We start from the raw sequence: 18727 nt of genomic DNA, 5'->3' as shown, positions 1-18727 counted from the left end.
CTAAGCATACATTGGTGGCTGCTTGGTGCCAGGTCATCTTTCTGTCCTTTTATATTCTTCCATATTTCCCATTTTGTACTTTTTCCAATAGAGGATTGCAGAAAGGTCCAAAGCACTGCTTTCCAGCATGCAGCAGGGCAGTAAGCAGGTGAGGACCAAGTGTTGACTGTATCTGGAACCTTGGAGACAATCCAGAACCTGCTACTGTTTGTGCTGTCAGAAAGGGCAGGAAGGGCTGAGGTAGGAGCTCCACAGTGGTCAGGTTTAACTGACAGCTTTCAAAACTCTGCTGGAGCATGGCACATAGTGAAGCAGCCAAGTGACAGCCATTGTTGGTTCTCTGTGTTGTGCAAGACTGATTGGCGTTCAGGTGGTCTTAACCTGCTCTCCACAGGCTGGGATAACTTATAAAGAGAAGCAGTAACATTTAGCTCAGTTTTGGAGGCTGAAGGTCCAGAGTGGAGTGGCCTCTGATAAGGTTCTCTTTGCAAAAGGCATTATGATAGAGGCCACAGAAGTCAGGGTTAGTTTGCACTCAGAGGCAGTCAGTGTAACAGGAAGAAACTGGCAAGGTCCTCACCACAGAGAAGAAAGCTCAGGCTAAAGCTCATGCCCATAAAGGAAATGACCTATGAAGGTGTCTGTGGAAGTGTTCATCAGACACCACATGTGCCAGGGAAGCAGTCTCCTGAGGCTGAGGGCAGAGGGTCTTGTCTCCTCCTTTGCTGCCTCATAGGGCTTTGCAGCAGGTGTGAAGAGAAGACCAAAGGTGGGATCGGGGATAGCATAGTCATGTCACTGACACTGAGTGGCACTGCAGGGACATTAGAACTGACAATATGCCTCCAAACAAGATCACTTTTCCAGGTCAGCATCTAAGAGGACAGTGAGCTTGGAAATGGCATGTAGGACCGGGTGTCACTCTAAGTTGGTGTGGCAGCATGTGCCTGTGGTCCTAGTGCCTGGGAATTGAGGCCACGGAGGGTGTCATAGAGACACCTTGAAAAGAAGAAAGAAATGACTGCATTAGCATGGTGCCAAATGAAGGAAGAGATCCAGCATGGCTGCTGTCACCGCCAGGAAAGGAGAGAAGATGTAAGGAATGAGAGTGCCATGTTTAGAGTCTAGGTCAGCGTGTGTGTGTGTGTGTGTGTGTGTGTGTGTGTGTGCATTTGCGTGTGTGTGTGTGCGCGTGTTTGTGTGTGTGTATGTGTGTGTGTCTATGCGTATGTGTTTGTGTGTTTGCATGTATCTATGCGTGTGCATGTGCATTTGTGTGTGTGTGTGTGTGTTTGTGTGTGTGTGTGTGTATCTGTGTGAATGGAAGAGACAGAGTAGTGAAGATGAGTTTGTAGAACCAAAGAACTTGTTCATACCACAGACACCAGCCAAACTGGTGGTGCGGAATCTGTGAGGTGCATAGGTTGGTTTTGGGTGGTCCAGCAGCAGTCCAGGTGTGTGCTGGCTAGTGAGTGGGTGGTGGAGGTGGCCAGAGAAGGTGGCTGTCCTTCGAGAATTTGATGCTTACTCAGGGTTTGATGCCAGCTTAGTTGAGTCTGAACTAGGGACAAAGATCTTTTATGCATATAAATGTTCCCTCCAAAAGAGAGACACCCCTAGAAGCAGGAAGTACTTCCCACCTCCACAGTGGCAGGGCCCTGATCACAGAGATGAAGACCGATGACTTTATCAAAAGCAATACATCAGGAAAAGAGTCGAAGCTGCCCAGAGTTAGAGAGCTTTTGCACAGCGTGGTTCTGAGACGCTCTCTGCCAACATTCATGAAGATCTCTCACAAGTCAATGTGGACATGTTCTCAAAGAGTATTTCCAAATAAATAATGAACAGTGAACATGTACTCAACCAAAGTGGCTACTGGGAAAAAATAAAGATAGTCCAGGAGGCTGAGGCAGGAAGATGGCCGTGCATTCAAGACCACTGTAGGTTATATAGTTTTAGGCTAGCCTGGACTACAGTGTGATACTCTGTCTCATTTTTTTTTTTAAAGGAGAGGAGTATCATGGTGTTGGTCACTTCATACTCCCTCATACCCCAGATAATTACTTGAACAAGAACTTGAATACAAATGCCAGAACCTGTCACTGGTAGATATGAAAGAGACAGTGGAGACAGGATGAATTTGCACCCTGATCTGGAGGCCTAGGAGTGTCAGCTGAAGTCGAACCTGGTTCTACGATTCTGCCCTGAGGAAAAGTGTGTGTGTGCATTCGCTGAAGGTCGTGGTGTGATCAGGCGCTGCCACATCCATGCTGACTTCAGGCAGTATGAAGGTTCGCAGTAGTCCTGAGGATGAGGCATGGTTGCTGGGGCCCCCATGCAGTCTCAGACAGTGAGTGATCCCTGGTTGGTCTAGATAATCTGGCCCCAAGCAGAGCTGATAGTTTGGTATTGGGGACAAGCTTCAGGTTCATGCTGTCTGCCTTTGTACCACCACTGGCTGACATAGCTGAATGGTTATTTTTCTTATTTTCCTTTTTTCTTTTTTCTTTTTCTCTGTCTCTCCCTCCTTTCCTCCCTTCTTTCTTTTCTTTTCTTTCTGTTTGTGTGTGCGCCTAGACCACAGGGGCCATACAGCTTCATTTCTACAGTTTAGCTAGAAGTCAGTTGTCATGCTATCGTATTTAGAGCACAGGGCAGAGTTCTCCTTCATCTTTTGGCCCATGCCATTTGGAGGAGTTGAAGAGCAGATGTTGGCATCTTTCCCAAGTGAGGAAGTGGCACCACCTGATCCCTCCTCTTAGCTGGGATTGCAGTGCGTGAGAAAATGCCCAGTTTCCCAGAGCCTGAGCCCCAGACACTGCCTAGGTCTGAACCTTCCAGCTCCTGCTCCCCCAGCAGGAGGAGGGCAGAGTCAGCCAGTATCATTGTCCCCAAAGATGCCCATCCTAACTTTGCGTCTTCTCATGGGAAACCAAACCCTTTCTCCAGTGGTCCCACGGCAGGGTTTATTTATTCCTAAGTCTGTGTGTGTTCAAGCCATGGCTAGGGGTGAGAAAGCTGCCTTTGTCAGCCTTTCTCTAGCTGGAAAACCATCACAGGCCCCACTCTGCACCCTAGCACCTGGCAAGCAAATCCTTAATCTGGGCATCAGAGCTAAAGACCCAAATTAAGCCTTTGTAAGCAGCATAAAGAAGAGCTTTGTCTCCCTTTCAGGAGGCTGGAAGATCCGTTAAACTGTTTCTTCAGTCCTGTTCTTTGCCATGTGTGCTGGGGAAGGTGGACCTGTATGAAGGGGAAGGAAGTCCTTACAGGGCCCTGCCTGGTGTGGTTGAACTGCTGTCCCCACCCCCTGCAAACTCAGCCCCATATCTCCTCTCTGTGCCCTCAGTGGGGCAGCCCATCAAAGGCATGGGCTCCCTGCAGCACACATGGGTAGTCTGGCTCCCTGTGCCTTCGACTTGCAGGGAGCTGCCCTTTGAGACTTCACCCTCAGGTCATGTCACACCGAGTTTTCTCTGAATTCTTTCCCTAGCAGGTTTGACTTGATGCTAACTGGCCCATGGCATCTGGTCATGAGATTGGACCCAGTTTTTTCCAGCTCTCTCTTCTGGGATGGGCCAGCTGTTAGAACAGCTGCGGGTTATGCACAGGCTCTTGAGGAAGTGCCACAAGCCTATCAAGATGTGTCAGGCCAGGAACAGAGAAGCAGATGGAACAGGCCTCTGCATGGCTGTTTTCAGGGCCTGATATTTTACTGATATCCTGTGGCTTACAGGGGACCAGTCTTTATAGTGTCCTCTCCTGGAATCGGTAGCAGAGTTTCTCAGTCCACTGTCTTTACTATGTATGCACTGGCCCTTGATTAGACATCTTGTTTTCAAGGGCTTAGATGGCAGCAGCTCCATATCTCAGACGCTAAAACTTTCTCTGACCACACAGTAAGAAGCCTCTTCTTAGGCAGGCAGGTCCCCCTAATAAAGTGTCAAGATATAAAAGTTCCCAGTGCTCTGCAGGCAGGGAGGACCACAGAATAAAGGTGCTTGCTGAGATCATATCACACATTGGGTCATTGCAGTACAGCACCATTCCCAGTTGACAGATGTGTACACCGAGGTCCAGAGGATGTGAGTGCCGTGCTTGCATCTTACAGAAAGTGCTGTACTGGGCCAGGACCCTTGCCAGAGTTCTTTACATGAGCCTGGAAGCTCAGGAGACTGCAGAGAAGGAGGCGTTGGGGATGGGGGGTGGATAGAGTGAGGCCTGGCATAGGGCCAGAGCCTCCCCACCCCCCCAGGCCCTGCTCACTTCCTCCCACCCACAGGGAAGGGAGGCGATAATTACTGCCTTGGATGAGAGCACTTGTCAACAGATTTTTAGATCTTTTATTTTACATTCATCTATCCACATATTTGTTTATTTAAAGGCCTCTGCTGACTTCCTTGTGTTCCCGTGATGCGTGGGAAGGACGTTGGCTTGGGAAGGAGACCTGGGTGAGGGTGGCTTCACCGTTACTCCAAGTGTCATCGGCTGTGCCTACTTGGTGGGTCCTTAGAAAAAGCCTCTCGCCTTCCGCCTCAAAAGGAGCTGATCTAGTTCCTTCCAGCTTGCCCAGGCAGAGCCATGACACCCCAGTGTCTGCCCTTAGATAGAGCTGCGGAACCACACAGCTGTCCCAGCTTCATGTGCCTAACCAGGGTAGATTCTACCCCAAATATGCTGGGCCAGTAATACCCAGACTTTCCCATGCCATCTGTGCTAGCTCGTACCCATTCATTGCTGTACCTCTGTCCCTTAGACCCTGGTCCAGAATGACAGTGGAGACGAGGTCCTGCCATCTTCCAAGCCAGACAACCTAATCATGCCCTAGCTATACTTCTGCTTGAGGGCTCTGGGACCAAGGGAGAGGGACAAGCTGGCTGGGCCATGTGTTTTAAAGGGGAGAGTTTCAGAAATGGAGAGAGGTCCTTGACCATGCCTTCTGTAGAAGACTAGAGAGGCTGAGTCCAGGGTCCTTGGAAATGATGGGGCAGATGGTGCTGGGGCTGAGCTGGATCTTGGTGTTGGAGTGGAGTCCCTCATTCTGAAACTCCTCCCAGCTTGACCAGTGCTTGGGGACCAGATGGAAGCTCAGTGATTGTCTCTCTAGAGCCACTGCCACAGAAGGCTCTGGAAATGTGCCCAGCTTGTCCGATCAGAGAGTAAATGGGGTTAGAGAAATATCATTTATTGTATTAAAACATTTGGTGAATTAAAGAAATCAAGGAAGAATTAAATTGAAAATCCCCCCCAAGTTCCCCATTCTCAGTCCATTCAGCAGGGGCAGGCTCCCTGGGATGGTGTTTGGACTTTGACTTCATGGTATCAGGTGGCCATTTTTCTGGGAGTCTGGCTTCACAGATTCTTCCTGGAGCTGGGCCCATGATGGGTCTGTAGCCTTCAGTGAGACAGTGGACTTTGGTTCCTTTCACAGGCATGTCCTTGGTAACTCACAAAGAGGCCTATGACCCGTAATAGCTGGGTACAAGAGTATGTGCTCTTGGGGGTCAGGACTGTATCCCTAGACTAGCTATGGTCCAGAAACTGGCATCATTGTATACAATCATGGAGTATAAGCCCATTGTACTCTCCTCGTGCCTGCATAATCACAGGACAGGTGACCAGGGACCATCAGCCCTCAGTCCTGCCTAGCTTACCTAGCAACCTATAGCCTCTTCTCCCTGGAGCATGCTTTCCTGGCCTAAGAGCTACACACCTGTCAACTCCCAGGCTTTCAGCATCCCAGGACAAGGCCCCAGGACAGAGATGTCCTGACCGGGACTAGGGAAGAAGACCTCCAGGGTATCGGATGGTAATTTGCAGGCCTGGCTGATCGTCAGAAGAAACTTTAGTGGAAATGATAGCGAGTGGCAAGGCCAGAGCAGGTGCTGCTTCTATGCTTGACTAACGAGGACCTGGAAGCCAGCTGACTGCACAGGGAGTCCATCCTGCAGATGATGGTGCGAATTGCATGTGTTGACTCTCAACTTTCCGCTATGGGGACTGCCAAGAACTCCAGGGCTCAAGGTGCCAGCCTGTTGTAGGCTTCTACCCTCACCATGAGGATTGGAGTTGCATCTGGCCTTGTAGTCCTGGTTGCTCTGGAGACATGGTGGAGAACCTTAGGATCCTGTGTGACTTCTTGACATTTGTGGTAAGACAAGGTGCCTCTGTTCAACCTGGGCCATTAAGGGAGTAGGAAGAGACTGGGTGCCTGCCATAGTTCCCAGTGGGTAGCCTTCAGGTGACCAACAAACCTCTCAGAACTGACCCTGCAATTTGCTGGTCCTGCCAGCAGGTGGCAGGTGAGCTGTCTGCGTGGGCTGTGGGTGTGAGACTGTGCTGCATGTTCTAATTTCATAAGGTTTGCTTCTGTGTGGTACCTGCTGGCAGCCTGTCTGTGCAGAGCCCACAGAAAATCTGTGCAGCTGCTGAGTGTATGCTCTTCTGCGAGGTGCACAGTACAAGTGTGTGAGTGTAAGTGTGCCCCTTCCCATGAGGAAATGTAGAACAAGGTAGCTGAGCTGATGGAGACCTGACTTTGTTGGCTATAGTCCTGAGACTTCCCTCCTTCTGGGCCACCTCTACCTCAGGAATGTTGGATCCTGCTCAGGAGCAACCAGGGGCTGCCAGTAATGATCCTTAAAGACAGGGACACAGACAATTCTCCTAAGCCTACTAAGGTCTCAGCTGAGAACCAACATGTCTCCATTTTCCTGGAAGGGCCAGGCTCAAGGCCACTGACAGGGCTCTGTTATTTCCTGACTGCATGGAGGAAGTGGGAGTCTGATTCAGGCCCCAGGTCCAGTCACACATACATATACATACATATAGATACATATACAGTCGGTTTGTCTGTATAGTGGGTACCCTGGCACAAACCTGCCCACTGAGAGGATGTGCGGAAGAAGACTTTTGTCAACCAAAAGATGAAAAATGCCATGGTAGTCACGTGTCTGGCTTTTTTTTTTAAAGTCACCTAAAAAGAGCCATTGCAAGAGGTGTGGGCTGTGGGGAACCCTCTTCTACTGAGGCCTCCTTCCCTTCCAGCCCTTCTGAAGCTCCCCTGAGAATACCTCCGAGATGAGAGCCAGGCCGAGATGTCAGAGGGAGGGCCTGGCATCTGCTAGCTTAGCCACTTCCTAACACCAATGTCCATGGACCCCACAGGGGCTGGTGCTGCTGACAGCAGAGGCTATGGTCCCTGAAAGGACTCATGTCCGTGAGGGATCCTGGGGATGAGGAGCCCTCTAGCCTAAGGGAGCAGGCTGGGGCGTCTTATCTGAGCCCATCACTTTCTAAAGTAGATGTGGGGCTTCTGCTGTGAGACTCCTAGAGCTCCATAACGTGGAGGAATCGAAGAGGTGTTCATTTTACAGAATTCAGTATACCCCATATTCTGTGTTCCCAGTCTGGGGACATATGTCCTTGGTACCTGTGCAGAGCCCTGGGTGATAGCTGTACTCTTTTCTATCTGAGAGCATGGGGACATGTGTTCTGTGCTATGATGGGCTGGGTTAGGACAGTAGCCTTCAGGGTTCTTGCTAGATCTGATGCTGCCAGGCTGTGGACCCCATGCTCAGATGTTAAGTTTCGAAGGTGACAGAGACCCCATAGAGTGGATGGGCTAGAGAGCCTCCCCTGTTCTCTCTTTTTTCCTGTCTTCTCAGCACTCAACCCTTCTCACTAGTAACCTTGCTCACCTCCACCTGCTCTGCATGGGGCCAATTCTAGGCTGTTCTGGGAGCTGCCCCAGGCTACCATGAATCCCTAGTCGCTGCCCTTGTTGCACCATGAAACCCCTGGTCTCCATCCCTGTTGTGTGTGAGAAGCGATTTACCCTTTCTCTGCAGAGACTCCTCCATGGTGCACAGGCAGAGCTTCTTTGGTAATATCAAGAGCCTTTCTCTCCTGCTCTTCTTTCCTGTGGTCTGGTTAGTCGCATGGTCTTGAATACATGCAGGGACTTTCTTGGGGGGGGCACTAAATACCCGAACTCTTCTGAATTCCAGCACCTCAGACAGCCCAAACCCCACTGCTCTTGCACTTCCCCTTCCTACCTTAGCTTAGGGCACCGCAACCCCCACCCCTCTGCCACATCCATCGGCTAGCACGCCTGCCATTGGTGTATCCCTTGCCCGCCCCACTGACTTCTTGTCTGTTGCTGCCTCCCCTCACCCATGCAGCCCAACTGCCTCCCCTTCCCCAGTTCCAGCCCTTATATAGTGCTTCTTAGAGATGGAACACATAGAGCAACAGTTGGGGCTTTGGAGGCTGTGAGGTGCCATGCAATGTGTGCTGCCCCCAAACTCAGTGGCATTAAGGAGAGCAATGGATTTCCACAGCGGGCCTTTAGGTGGGGCTCTACAGGGATGGCTGCTGTTGAATCTGAGGCCTGTGGAGCCTCTAGTGGGAAGACTTGTGTGACCAAGAGTGATGCAGATGGCTGGAGGCTGGAGCCATGCTGAATCTTATTTATTCTGTGCCTGGTACCTGGGCTGGAGGACACACAGGCTGATGAGGACTCCCCTTTCATTGGTTCCCCCTGGCTACTTCCCATGGCTCAGGATTACTCACACCTCCAGCCCCCCCAGCTGCTCAGAATTCCAAGGCTTCAAAGCTCACCATGGCCCTCTCCTGCTTTGCTGGTACAGCAACCAAAACTTCTCTGACTGACAGGGAGAGCCTTTGGCCCAGCAGCAAGACTGTGAGGAACCCAGGGCATGCTACCCGTGGCGTGTGGTACCTGTGCTGTGCACTGTGGCGTTGTCAACATTGATAGGGTGTATTACTGTCTAGAGCTCTTGATGGGGTTTGCTTTCTCTGCCAGTTAAAGAATTAAAAGGCAGGAGAAAGCTCAAGCATGACATTGAGAAATTGTGACTACAGTGAACAGGAGTGTTTATTAGGGTGAAGAAGCACAGATGGACAGACACACGGAGAAAGACCCTCGGCAAAGCAGAGGTGAGAACTCTGACTCGGGAGCCCCCAAATTTAGTCTGTCCTTGAGGACTAAGGTTTGAATCCTTCGATAGGTCTAGCTTTTCCTAATTTATGGTTATTTGAAGAAAGTTAGGATGGCTGATTGGTCCATAAATGTGTATAACACATCCTGATCTGTCTTGCACTCCTTGGTGAGCCATTAGCAGTGGGAGGTCCTCTTGGTGGAAGGAAAAGGGCCTTTAGGTCTTTGTTTTCAGCTGTTGTTTCAGGTCAGGAGGGTGAGGAAGAAGCTAGCTGGCCATTTTGAAAGGTCACCATCTTTATGACCTAGTCAGAAGCCCCCTCCCCATCTATCTGTCTTTTGGAGAGTCTGTCCTAGTCCTTCAGTTGGTCAGAGATAGAGCAGGGCTAAGCCTCTGTGCCATGGAACCCTGGCTTCTTGGGTTCCTGCTAGCTACTGACTGAGGCAGAACTGGAACTCTTAGCCTGAACTCCATATATGTGGTCTGACCATGTGCTGGTTGGTCCCAAGGCTGGGTCCTAACTAGGAAGCTAGGTGAGACTTCTCTAGCCTTGCAGGCCACACAGCATCTCTGCCAGATTATTTTTGTTCAGGCCCACAAGAGGGGCTGTGTTCTTGTGAGGAGACTGTCCATGCCACTCTATAGAAGGAGCATCCTGTGGATTGGCCTGGCCTCTGGGAGATGCAGAGTCTCTCCCTCCCTCTCTCCCTCTCTCCCTCCCTCCCTCCCTTTCCCCATCCCTCCTTCTCTCCTTCCCTCCCTCCCTCATTCCCTCCCTTCTTTCACCATCACCTCACAGCCTGAGTGCCTGCCTTACAGCCTGTGTACCTGCCCAACCACATGACCCTCTGCCTGTAGCCTTGCTGTCCTATCCTGGACCAACATGCACCCTGTCTGAACGCTCACTTCAGACAGTCCCTTTGGTGCCTTCTCTGATACCCAGTTTAATACCTTCCTGCTGTTCATCTCCCTCCACTAGAACATGTCAGGCAGCTAGCTGGAGGCAGTGGTGTGGTCTGTTGTAGCTGTTGCTGCATTCTTGTCTCTGTGGTTAGTTAGTGGCTTCGAGTGGAGGCGGGAATGTGGCTTTATGTGATGGGACTCTTGGAAGAGCTGCTTTAGTTCACAGCCAATGTTTCTGTGTACCTCAGCTCACACCAGGACCCCAAGAGAGTAAGCACTCAAGGTGTTGATATTGTCAGGGTAAGCCAGAAATGTCCTGATGGCTAGCCCAGGTCACAGCTGGTGAGGCTGGAACCCAGCACAGACTGCCTGACTTCCTCTCCGAAAGGCTGTCTCAGCTGTAATGTTCTCAGATTAGTCCAGTCTCAGAAGAGAATCCCTCCAGAGACTGAATGCTAATAGCTGTTCCACACAGGCCAGCACCCAGTGAGTCCTGATCCAGGTATGAGAGCCAGGATGGACACAGCCTAAGCTGCCGCCGGTGTGCGGCCACACACTACGACAGTCGGAGCCATCTGTTGTTGTGTGCCAGGCTCCCCACACCAAGCTCTCACCTGATGGAGATCCCCAACACTTGTCACCTGACCTAGGTGCAGGCTCTGAAAATACTAGCTGCTCTGTTGCCATGGCTACTTGATAGGCCTGGGAGGGCTGAGGACTGAGTGAAAAGACACAAGAAGGGAAAGACTTCAGAGGCCCCAGACATGGACAGACAGCCCTGCACAGGTAAGGCTGATCCTGCCTGTGCTAACAGATAAACAGATAAATAAACACACAAACAAAAGCTGGCTATTCTGTGAACTGGAGCAGTTGCCTTTGCAGGTAGACAATTGCCAGAAGAATTCTATGACAGAGAGAAACACACACACACACACACAGACACACACACACACACACAGACAGACACACACACACACACACACACACACACACACACACACATTGAGAAAGAGATTTTATTATGTCTTATGTGAAGTAGTTCCATGGTACCAGAGAAAGAAGAGAAAGAAGGTTCTGTGAGCTTATAATGAGTTCTAGCTTTAGAAGCAATCAAAAGAAATAATTGCACAACTTAAACACTAAGTTGGGGTATTTCCCAGTGTCCCTTGCTTCTACTCTCTGTTGCCCATGCTGGGGGTGGAAGCTGGGCTGTCTGTACTTTCCAGCACACTGTCTAGGGCTGCTCTGTTCTAGGTAGCTGGGATCTGGGTATAGGGGTCCAGGTCTTTTAGACTTTCTCCTCCTAGGCCTGGCCTTATCTTTCACCAAAGGACAGTAGGTCAACTTCTGTCTGGAATTGGCTTCTTGCCTAGCTCTTGCAGAGAGGTGGAGACTGAAGTCTAGATGTCTGGCACATATCCCAGTGTGCCTGGGAGTCGGATCCTACCAGAAACTGAGGTCTACCCAGTAGCCAGTGATGGGAGAGGTGCTGGTCTGTGCTAGCTGCCTAACCCAGAGCCCTGTCAGGGTTGACATCCACCATCAGTGACAGGCCCAGTACAATGTCCCAGCCCTACTGTACCTGCCTAATTCTGCCACTGTGAGACTGCTTCCTGCTCTGCATCCTTTCACAAATGATGGCTGTCAAAGAAGGGTACAAAGATGCAGATGTTACCACTCCTTTCACAGCAGCTGCAGAGGGCATGTGGCTGCCTGCCACTCTGGCCCATCTTTTGTTGCCCAGTATTACCAAGACAGTCTTCAGAAAAAGGGTGGCCTCCCAGTACCCAGCCTTTGGACTATGAAATCACCTAGCTTGTATGGGGCAAGTACTTTTCTCTGAACAGCACTAGGAGAGCCTTTGACCACAAGAGAGGAAGGGGTCCTGGTTTGTGGTATACATAAGTTTATGTGAAGGAAGGGCTTATGGTCTATGGGAAGTAAGGTCACCTGCAGTGATCTACCTCCTCTCCCAATATCAGGTCAGGGGTTGCTTTTATTCAAGCTATGGTTTCTCTTTACCCAAAATGGGTGCCGCTCACTAGACAGTGAGACCTACAGAGGTCATCAGCCAGACAGGGATCAGGCCAGGGCCGGAGACTATAGGGCTTCAGTTGTTCGAGTACTTGCAGCCAAGCCTTATGCCATGTGGTACTGTGGGGTCACTGGTGTGAGCCCGATGTTATAAAGAGAGGCATCTAGAAAGGAGAGGTGTCTGTGCAAAATCTGTTTGAATTCCAAGAGCCAGAGAGTGAAACTGCATTTGTATGTAGCTCTGGCCTCCCTTTTGCTAATTGTGGGCTCTGATACCTCTAAGAAAGTTCTGCTTCTGTGCAATGGCCCTGCTGTGCACAGAAACCCTGGAAGTCTGCGTCCTCCACAGTATCTATGGTGTGAATTTACTTTCCATGTGTCTAAGCTCATCCCATTGATACGCCACTCTCCCTTGTTGCCTCTTCTGCTGAGTTCAGCATAAGTCTCACTGCCTAGGACAGCTGTCCCTAGCTTCTCTGTCCTTGTGGTTCTAACAGACACCGTTGTATAATTGACTGGGATATCAGGAGTTAGATACAGTACCTGCAGCCCGTGATGGATAGTCATGCCCAGGCTAGCCACAATTAGAGGGAGCCAGGACCTAGGCTTTCTGAAACCCTCTGAGGCCATGGTTGGACTGCAGTGAATTTAGCCCTCAGCCACTGTGTGTCGAAAATGTCTCACCCAAAGCCTAGAATAGAAGCTATCTGATTTTGACCTGGGAATAGTGTCTTATCATGACTAACGCAGGTTATAGGAGTCAACACTGCCCCAGCCTAGGGATTCCCATGAAGTACCCTTTGTATTAAACTAAGCCATGGAGATACATAGGGTCCACAGGGACTTCCAACCTGGACCCCTGAGCCAGATCAACAGATTCTTGGTCATACCAGTGGTGCCTTCCTGCCCTGTTGCCAAGGCTGTGATAAAGTCATTCTATCCATCAAGGCAACACAGACATCAGTGTCCCTCTGCTGCTAGACAAGCAGCAAGTGATGCAGTGTACTTGTGGGCTTCATCCATGCGGCAATCCAATGGGTTTCTGCCCTAGGGGAGATCACTATTCTTGGATCATGGCCAACTCCATTGCTGGTAGTGCCTGGGGGTGCAGTTAACCTTGACTTGGGCTTGGGTCCTGGCTCCAACATTGCATGGCATAATTTCTACTGTGTAATCCTGTCCATCTGTAGAATGGAGCAAGAGTAAGAAGCACAGTTTAAGGAGATGAATGAGTCCCTAGGTGTAGTGTTCTGGGACTGGGCTGACAGCAGTCAGGTCCAGGGCTGGTGTGGAGAATCAGTACCTGGCTTGGACCAGTAACCTTAGAGTCCATGGAGTTAGACCTCTTGGTTCATGGCCAGCTGAGCTAGGAGCAATCGCCTCATGACAGTACTGGGCTGGGATCCCACTCCCAAAGCATGCAGATATTGAGAAGAACCCAGAAGCTGACCAGCCAGCACCCAATTGTCCCATCAGCTGTTACCCCATCTGCTACCATGGATAAGTGGGAACTGACCAGAGCAGAGACCCCACCCCCAAGTTCCTCACTACCTTCCTGTCCGTGGCTTGTTTCCAGGGAGCAGCCACCCGCCCTGTGCCATATTTAAGCCCAGTAATTGAATTGCAATTGATAGTACATGCCGGTTTAAGATCATGCTAATTGCTTCATTTCCCAGAACACTCCTAAAAAGAAAATGAATTTCCCTGTAATATTTGCGGTGGGGTGAAATGACCCTTGTGGAAATCAATCCTCGCTCCATGATGAGCTATGAGTGCCGGGGCAGGGGCCACCTGCACTCCTCCGTGCCTGCCTCAGCAGGTGTAAGGAGTGTTCCTTGGCTGGGCTTGTACCCAGCCATTATCCAGATAAGGGAGCAGACATGACTCCCAGGAAACTGGCTTATCTAGGGTCTCACAGTGTAAGTGTGGCACTAGAGCAGGGTGGGCATCCAGGCAGTGGGCACAGATATGAGGCCAACTCTTGCCCTCACTGAAAGGCTGCAGAGGTCACAGGACTTCTTGAACCCTCCTACCCTTTAAGGAATAGGGGTGACAGTGTGTGGCCGGCCACCAGCACAGCTCCTGGTGTAGTCCCTGGCAGTGTGGGAGTATCCCTCATGGATATCTTGGCTACTTAAGTGGACAGAGAGTTAAGATAAAGTTTGGCAATGTGGAGAATGGGAGAGACCAGATGGCAAGCTAGCATGAGGAACCCAGAATCTTCCTGGCACAGGTTTCTGTTCCTTACATGGTTCTCTAGCTTCATAGAACTACTCTGTGCCTGGATAGAAGTAGGGCCACTACCCCCAACCCGACACCCACTACTTACTCTTCAGCCACTCACACCCCCCAGGCTAACCTGCTCATACTTCCTGCTGTCTGTTCATCCTTCCACCCGTCATGCGCCTTCCTGTCCCCCTTCCTTTAGATTTGCTCAGCAGCACCAATATGACCCAAACAGAAAGAAGGCAGAGCCTTCTATCAAGGAGCCCCTAACAACAGGGGATGGGCCATCACTAGAGGCTATAGATAACATGGACACTCTGTGCCATGTATAGCCTTTAGGCTCTCTGACAAGCCACCACCAAGGTGGTGCTGGGAATACCCTGTTTTGCTCTAAACTACAAAACAGGGTATTTGGGGCTGTGTAGGTCCTGGGATCTCTGCATGCATAGAGGAAGCTTGTGGTTTTCAATGAATACCTATGGGTCAGGATCTGAGTAAGTAGGCACAGGCCTACCTACCCCTTTGGGGCCTCAAGCACCCCAATAGGAAGAGGACCTTTTCCTGAGTTCTAGGTGCTAGATGGCTCTGGGCTTTTATATTATGGACCTAGGTTCCCATAGCATCCCTGCTTCTATCAGGGTTTCTTTCTCTTTTTACAAGGTGACATGCTATATGTGAAACAGATCATCAAGGACTTGGCCTTGGTGATGTTAGAATAAGATGCCATTGGTTGGTACTTGCTTTACTTGAGCCACCTGCTAGACAGAGAGCTGGCTGTTTGCCAGCTTTCAACATCCCTTTTCCTGACAGGAGTGGAGGAAGGCCCATGGCAAGACCTGTTCCCTTGCCTCCTGTGGGCATCATCTAGAGTGATGGCCCCAGTCATTGCTACTTTGAGCTCATCATAATGGCTGGGAGATGTACAGTACATAATAGCTTGTCTAGCCCAGATGCCTCCCAATCCCAGTGGGCTGATGGAAGGGAGGTGAGAAATAGCTAAAGGCCAAGCAGGTGGAGAAAGAGCTGCTGGCTCAAAGCCTCAGTGTGGTAGGCATAGGGCACCTGAGCACCAGAGGACCCCACTCAGTTTCCAGTATCTCCTCAGAGTCCAGCAACAAGATCACAGGCCTGCAGAGCTTCCGCTCAGAGCCAGCAGAGGCAGTCCTGCTACCAGGCACTCACTCCTGCACCAAGACACACAAGCCCAACTTCTGCCTCCCCCAGGAGTTGGAGGTGCTGGTACACAGAGCATCACACCAGCATGCACTGCTGTTTGGAGCATGGTAGGACACAAGAGCATAGAAGCATCAGGTGTGGAATAGGAGCCTTCAGGCCGTGGACTCTGGGCTACTGCCACCGTTACCTGTGCGAACTCAGGTGAGCGGAAGGAACTTTGTACTGGGCACAGGAACCTGAGTGACAGAGAGCTCTGTCCCTGGCCTTGTCCTTGCTCTCATTGAACACATGGTAGCTGAGACCTTCTCAAACTTCCGTCCCTCAACAGGGGAGCCCCTGACAGGTAAGTGGACCTTTCCATACATCCTGCCAACTGAGTCTCTTTTGTTGGCTTCTTCCAGTGTTTGGAATCTGTTTGAGATTCTGTGAAGGAGTGGGAAGCCCTTCTCCTAGATAGGAAGCTCAAGAGCTACTTCTTCTCGGCCTTACATTCAGTGCCTTACTTAAAGTCTTGACCTAGTATAGCCAGGAGCCTGGAGGCCTCTGGAGGCCCTTCATGAATTCACTTGCAGGACCATGGTGCTCAGGTAAGGAGTGCAGAAAATGCTCAGTGTCCCACCAAGGCTGTCCAGGCAGGACACGAGGATGCCAGTGCAGAGCAGTCTGTCCTGCACAGCTGGGGCACAGGCCTGCCTAGGGTTGGTTCCATCTCAGCTTCTGCCACATCTAGCATGTGGTGGAGGCTGTAGTGTAACCATCTGACTCCCGCTCAGTGCCCTCATGAATGGACTTGGCATGCAAAGCTCAGAGCATGGCTGTGGTTAGGCTACCTGACTTGAGAAAAGTAACTCCCTGTGCTGAGAGTGCTGAGTGCGAGTCCAGGCGGCCATGGAGTTTGACAGGTGGAGGAAGGCCTTCCTCCCTCCCTCCTCCTGTAGACTGAACCCAGACCTGGAAGGTGGGTGAGGGTGCCTTGGAGAGGTAGGCCACACATTGTCCTTCACTGAGCCTTCTGGTACCGGAAACCTATTGGCCAGTCCTCACGGTTGTGGAGTTGGGGTGGAGCCAGGAGGGAACTGAAGCCTTACTGCCCATATCCACCCCTTTCTCAACTACTGAGGCCTGAGGTGGGAGCTGGGTAACTACCCTTCTCCTATAGGTTCTTCCGGTCTGACTCTTAGGGCTCTCAGCTGTAATGTGCTGTCTGCCACTGTCCTTGTCCACTTGTGCTCTGGTCCCCTCATGACGCTGGCTCAAGTGTCTGTTGCCGCTTTTTGTCCTGCTTCCTCCCCTCACATCCACCTTGAAGCCAAGCCTGATGGGCTGTCCTGTCCCAGGAAGCTGCTGGAAGGAAGTTGGGATAAAGCCCCAGGAAGCAGATGAATGAACTTCTTTCCGACAACGTCTTGCAAACCAAAGGACAGCTTTGCCTCTCCAGCAGGCAGCTCTGATGACAGTGCCGCCGTGGGACGGCCCTGCTCCTCTTCCATGCCTGCTGCCACTACACATGGGTGCAGGAGATGGCATGGCTTTAGGATGGGCCTCAGAGAGGCAGCAAGATCTCGGGAGTGCCCCCATCTGCTATGAGGCCTAGCCCAGACTTCCTGGACACCTGGTAGTTTAGCCCACTCTCAAGCCCTAACAACCCTTAGCTCATCTCCCTCTGGCAACACAATTGACACTAGTGGTTCCTAATGCCCTGACCTTACCTCCCTCCCTCAGGGAGTGTAACTGCCTGGTGCTCCATGATGCCCTGGGCTCCTCATGGCAATGGTCTCCATATTGCTGACAGCTTTCTGAATTTGTTGATTTATTGACTGAGAGTTAGAGGCAAGAAGAAGTAAATGGTTTCAGAGCCCTGTAATAGGCTGGGGGCATTACATTGGAGGCCAAGATACCCTGTGCCAACCATAAGCCTCAAGATTAGCACCAGCCTTGGTATTTGGTAGAGCCAGACTTTAAGGGCTGAAGACTGAGGCTGTGAGCTGTCAGAGTACCTGAGTCTCCTGGGATACATGGTCCTTGAGGCCAAGTAGAGTACCTGCCATCTTCCTGTGTCTGGGGAGGGGAGGGCCTGTCACCCAAATGTCTCTCAGAGCTATGATACAACATTGGGGCAGGGGTGTCTGGGGCCATTGAAGGCAGCCTGTGCCTGCGATGGGTAAAGTCCTGGCTGATCAAGCTGTGAGACTGCCACCCAGTCGTGTCTCCATACAGATTCAGAGCATGAGTTGAGCTGGGTCTCTGACTGTCTGACATCCCCCAGAGAAGTACTGAGTTCGAATGTGGGGTGTGCCACAGCCAACTAAATCTACCCATCTGCCTATGGCCTACGACCTATCTGAAGAGCCCTCAGAACACGGGCCTCTCTCTTTTCTCCTGGAAACAGGCAGCAGAGTAGGAGCTCCCAGGATCAGATCCCCCAGCATGGAGATGGTGCTCCACTGGGTGCAGTACCCCTCTCCTGTTGCCTCCTCCCTCAGTCTCTGAAGGACAGGTCAGCTCAGAGGCATGCCTTGGTGTGCCAATAGGTAGAGGGTTTTGGTGTGGGTGGAGGTCTACAGAGAGATGGACGAACAGGATAGCAGATAGATCACTGGTAGATAGACAAAGGCAGATGAGTAAACAGTGGGAGAACCTAAGATGTTGGAGGAGCTGTGGTCTGGTCCTGGTGCTAGAGAAAATATTTCACCCGCAGGATCTTAGTTTACTCATCCTCCTAACAGCTGCGCTGTGGAGGTTCTTCGCACGAGACTGCCACTGGGATTTCACAGTGGTGGCTCACATCGTCTGATGCTTCTGTCTCCTTCTGCCAACCTTCCAGCCAACCAGGAGGATGAGGCCCCTACCAGCCTGTGGCTACAGACTGTGGATGGCACAGCCCATGTGAACTCAAGCCCCTGGACTTCTGTGGAGTCTTCTGTGCATCCATGTCCCCGTTCTCCCCACCTGCATATCCAACCTTAGCATTCCCTGCAACCACATGCATGGAGACCTTCGGCCTCTCCCTGTCCTCTCTGCCCTTCAGAAGGACCCCAGAAACAGCAACTGAGCCCTTCACCTCTGAGCAACAGCCGCTGGACTTTCACAGGCAGCAGGGCACCCTCCTGGCCACCTGGTCCCAGCAACAGAGCACACTGATGGCCCAGCAAAACCAGCTGCTGTAGCAGCTGACCAAGCAAAGCCAGTGGCTGGTTAATGGTGTCAAACTCTCAACCAAACCCTTGAGCACTTGCTAGCAGGATGCCTTGCCCAGGAAGTCTCATCCTCAGTCCCATACAATATCCCAGCTGGTAGATCATCACAGAGACTCACTGAGTGTCCCTAGAGTATCCACCTGTGCCTGGAGGTCTTCCCATAGTTCCTAAAAGGTGAAAGAGGAGATGTAGGTTGGACGAGGGGCTCTAATCCCTCCTCAGCATCTG

The 18727-nt window shown here is 51.2% G+C and overlaps 1 protein-coding gene across 1 annotated transcript in view; it reads left to right on the top strand.

The window, feature by feature from the left end:
- Positions 1 to 18469, top strand: part of Tsnare1 (t-SNARE domain containing 1) — a 46557-nt gene extending 28088 nt beyond the window's left edge. Inside the window, 7 exon segments of the mRNA XM_076912307.1 lie at positions 92 to 148; positions 737 to 749; positions 5783 to 5872; positions 5875 to 6024; positions 15232 to 15409; positions 15631 to 15645; positions 18331 to 18469. Coding sequence (XP_076768422.1) covers positions 92 to 148; positions 737 to 749; positions 5783 to 5872; positions 5875 to 6024; positions 15232 to 15409; positions 15631 to 15645; positions 18331 to 18469 — 642 coding nt within the window.
- The last annotated feature ends 258 nt before the right edge of the window (positions 18470 to 18727 follow it).

This window comes from Arvicanthis niloticus, chromosome 13 (genome assembly GCF_011762505.2).
Source record: "Arvicanthis niloticus isolate mArvNil1 chromosome 13, mArvNil1.pat.X, whole genome shotgun sequence".
In the NCBI taxonomy this organism is placed as follows: Eukaryota; Metazoa; Chordata; class Mammalia; order Rodentia; family Muridae; genus Arvicanthis; species Arvicanthis niloticus.
Note: the sequence above shows the minus strand (reverse complement) of the source record. Positions and strands in the feature narration are given on the sequence as shown.